Source organism: Pelodiscus sinensis, chromosome 30, assembly GCF_049634645.1.
Source record: "Pelodiscus sinensis isolate JC-2024 chromosome 30, ASM4963464v1, whole genome shotgun sequence".
Taxonomy (NCBI): domain Eukaryota; kingdom Metazoa; phylum Chordata; order Testudines; family Trionychidae; genus Pelodiscus; species Pelodiscus sinensis.
In genome coordinates this window covers 10,774,506-10,778,430 of record NC_134740.1, presented here as the reverse complement: position 1 = coordinate 10,778,430, position 3,925 = coordinate 10,774,506, and the positions used below count along the sequence as shown (strand labels likewise).

At 46.2% G+C, this 3,925-nt stretch overlaps 1 protein-coding gene across 1 annotated transcript; it reads right to left on the bottom strand.

Moving 5' to 3' along the window:
* Positions 1-2,532: 2,532 nt before the first annotated feature.
* Positions 2,533-3,477, bottom strand: LOC102447942 (olfactory receptor 11L1-like). Its single transcript, XM_006129558.2, has one exon. It carries the CDS (start codon positions 3,475-3,477, stop codon positions 2,533-2,535), a length of 945 nt encoding a protein of 314 aa, XP_006129620.2.
* Between the last annotated feature and the right edge of the window lie 448 nt (positions 3,478-3,925).

Genomic DNA, 3,925 nt, shown 5'->3' with positions numbered 1-3,925 from the left:
CTGCAGTCTATGAATCTGAAGCCCTCAAGCCTGGTGGCAGACAAGCAAAGACGTAGGCAGCTCTGTCCCTTGGGCCTTTGTTCTGGACACAATCAAGGGGCTCTTTGAAGGACGTGGCTCTAATTTCAAAATGGCTATAACACATGGCTTATATTTTTAATCCAAATATAACTCTTAATTAGCAATTGTTGTTTTTACTGAAATGCCAGTAACAAACACTAGGACTGTGTTTTCGGCCTTCCCTGGGATCAGCTGCCATCTAGTGACCATTGGAAAGGATTAACCAAACAATGGCCTTATTAACCTTGACTTCCCCCATGTGCAACCGTACAGCAGAGCCACCCTTTCCCAGCCTTCATCCTGTACTCTCCTGACCACCCCTTATACCATAAAGCTGCCCCTTTTCCCATCCTTCCCTCTCTGCTGCCCGCAATGTAATGTTCAGCCCCAAGCGTAGCTGGTTGCCACGGACACATCTTGCTTGTTCAGATGGCTTAGAAGTTGGTACTTTATGTGATGCGTTTTCAACCTGGAGTGCAGGCTGAGAGCCGCGGGAATGCCTGTAACATCTCACCACCCCTCTCCAGCAGTGCTGGCCTTTCTCACACTGCTCTGCTGATGAGACACAGCCAGATTTTCCAGGTCCTGTTAGCACCCAACATGACAGCTGACGGCATCACCCACCCAGCTGAGCTACCTGAGTGCTTTACCTAAGCCACTCCAGGAAAGATAGATGTCAAACCCAATTTCCCAGCTCCCCAGTCGGGAGTATACCCCCAGAGTTATGCCATTTCATGCTTCACAGGGATGTGTACAATGTATGCTCACTAATATTGTTTGCCTCTCCCTCAAAGTGAGGAAGATCTGCATGACTAGCTTGTGCTATCCAAGCTGGGATTTTCCCAATGCTTCACTCAAAACACACTGTTTAAGACAAAGCGGCTGTGTCTACACTGGCATGAATTTCCGGAAATGCTTAAAATGGAACAGTTTTCCGTTATAAGTATTTCCGGAAAAAGAGCGTCTACACTGGCAGGCTGCTTTTCCAGAAAAACCCTGTTTCTGGAAAAGCGTCTGTGGCCAATATAGACGCGCTTTTCTGGAAAAAAGCCCCGATGATCATTTTCGCGATCGGGGCTTTTTTCCGGAAAAGACTACTGTGCTGTCTACACTGGCCCTTTTCCGGAACAGTTTTCCGGAAAAAGGACTTTTGCCCGAGCGGGAACAGCATAGTTTTTCTGGAAAAGCAGCTGATTTCTTACAGTAAATCGTCACTGCTTTTCCAGAAATTCAAGGGGCCAGTGTAGACAGCTCGCAGCTTATTCTGGAAAAGAGGCTGCTTTTCCGAAATAAGTGACCCAGTGTAGACACAGCCAGCATGTTTAGTAACTACAGAAAAACAGAGAAAAAGTGATGCTAAGGAGCAGCAAACAGGTCAAAGCAAATTATCTACCCAATAAATAAAAATGAAAACTAAGCCTGATGTAGTAGGTGGATAGGATCTAAATCAGCAGTTTTTCATCCTGATCCATGATATAATCAGTCATAAGAATATAAGAACATTAGATTGGCCATACTGGGTCAAACGAAAGGTCCATCCAGACCCGTACCCTGCCTGCCGACAGTGGCCAATACCAGGTGTCCCAGAGGGAGTGAATCCAACAGGTAATGATCAAGAAATCTCTCTTCTTCCATCCATCTCCACCCTCTGACAAACAGAGGCCTGCGACAACATTCCTTACCCATACTGGCTAATAGCCATTTATGGACTTAACTTAAAGGGGATTGGATTCAATGACCTCTCGAAGTTCCTTCCAGTTCTAGGATTCTATGTTTTATGGGAAAGGTCACCTCTTCCACAGTCCAGGAACCAGCTGATAGTTCTTTTCTCTTTCCAAATTCAGTCCTTTCGCGCTGAGTAGCGAGTTTTAGAAGGCTCATTACCAAATTCCCCTTGGATTCCCATGGGATAAGTAGGGCATCCAATTTACATAGCAACAAATTCCTCAAGCTTCAAGGAGCAGAGATGTTAACATTGATTTACCTCTAGAGCAGGTCTCTCAGCCACTGGAGCCTCTGTACCATTTTCCTCATGCAGCATTTCAGGGCCCAGGATCGAGGTGTGACACTCCGTTTTCCCTCCCCACCACTGTCATGTTCTTTCACGTTCCCTGTAAATAAAACGTTGTATTCTAGGACAGCTGCCAAGGCTTCATCGCCATGTTGGTAACACACCCTGAGCATTGTGCTCTATGTGAATCTAGGAACGTATTTTGTGATTCGTTATATGGGAAGGGGCATTATTCTGGAAGTCCCCTGCTGCCACTGTGGAAAACATGATGGGTCTTAAAAACTGGGAGACACCTGCCATGGCTGTGACCCTATAAGGGCATGACAAGAAACCGAATTAATCTAATGAAAACAGATTCTTGGACTTTGTTGCACTTTGGCTTATATCCTATCCTAGCTAATGTTATATCTTTTTTCTTTTTTCCATTTTCTTTTTCTTTTTGTATCAATTTTAGTTTGGAATCATCCAAAAATGAATTTCTTCCTAACCTTCCTCAGGGCTTCCTTCACCTCTTTGTTTCTCAGGCTGTAGAGGAGGGGATTGACCAGAGGAGTCAGGACCGTGTAGACGACAGAGAGCACTTTGTTGAAGTCCCCCAGAAGGTCAGTTGTTGGGAACATATAGGAAATGAGCAGAGTTCCATAGTAAATGGTCACCACGGTGAGGTGGGAGGAGCAGGTAGAAAAGGCCTTTTGCCGCCCGCTGGTGGAAGGGATCCTCAGGATGGTGGCGATGATGCAGATATAGGACGTCAGGGTGAGCAGGAAGGGGACCAGCAAGAAAATCAAGGTGAGGGTGAAAGCCAGCATTTCCATCATCTGAGGGTCATCGCAGGAGAGACGTATCAAGGGGACAGGGTCACAAAAGAAATGGTCGATACCATTTGGGCCGCAGAAAGTTAACTGGGATACTGCCAATGTTGTTATGCCATTACCTAGGAAGCCCCATAGCCACGAGCTACCTGCAAGCTGTAAGCAGGCCTTTACACCCATATGGGCTGTGTAACGCAGTGGGTTGCATATTGCAACATACCGGTCATAAGACATCACCAATAAGAGAAAGCATTCGGTGCCCACCAGAGAACCAAAGAAATACAACTGTATGAGGCAACCACTGACGGAAATGATCTGGTCTCCAGTCAAGAGAACAGCCAGCATCTCAGGCAGGAGGGTAGAGCTGTAGCAGGTCTCCATGCAGGACAAGTTCCCCAGGAAGAAGTACATGGGGGTGTGAAGGTGCCGATCAGCCACCACCAGCACCACGATGAGGAGGTTCCCGGCCACTGTTACAATGTAGATGACTAGAAACAGCAGGAAGAGAAAAATCTGCAGCTCAGGCAGCATCCCAAATCCCCGGAGGTTGAATTCTGTGATGGACGTTTTGTTTCCATGTTCTGGGTTCCTCATGGCGTGTGTCTATGGGAAAGGAATTGATTCTCAGATATAGGGTAGGTCTACACTCTGGGCTTATTGCGCAAGAGCGTAGCGCAAATTGTGTAACTTATTTTGAGTGCAGTATTGAAGCAGCCTTAGAGAGATAAGATGCATTAGGGAATATCTTTTACTTGACCAATTTACCAATGCTTATGAATCGCTCACGAAGACCTGATTCTGCAGAGATAATTTTACAGACCAGGAATAATACTCTTTTCTGCCAGACTCCCATCGCGTCCGTTAGACATACAATTTCCATTGACGTGAAGAATGGGCCATTTTGATTTTGTGGGGTTGGGATCAGCTCCTTCCAGGAGCCTTCCTTGGAATTTCCAACAGTGCTTGGCAAGAGTTGATTTCAGAGGATCCGTGTTGGTGCATGTCAATGGGGGCCAACATGTTGAAATGAACAAAGAATCAT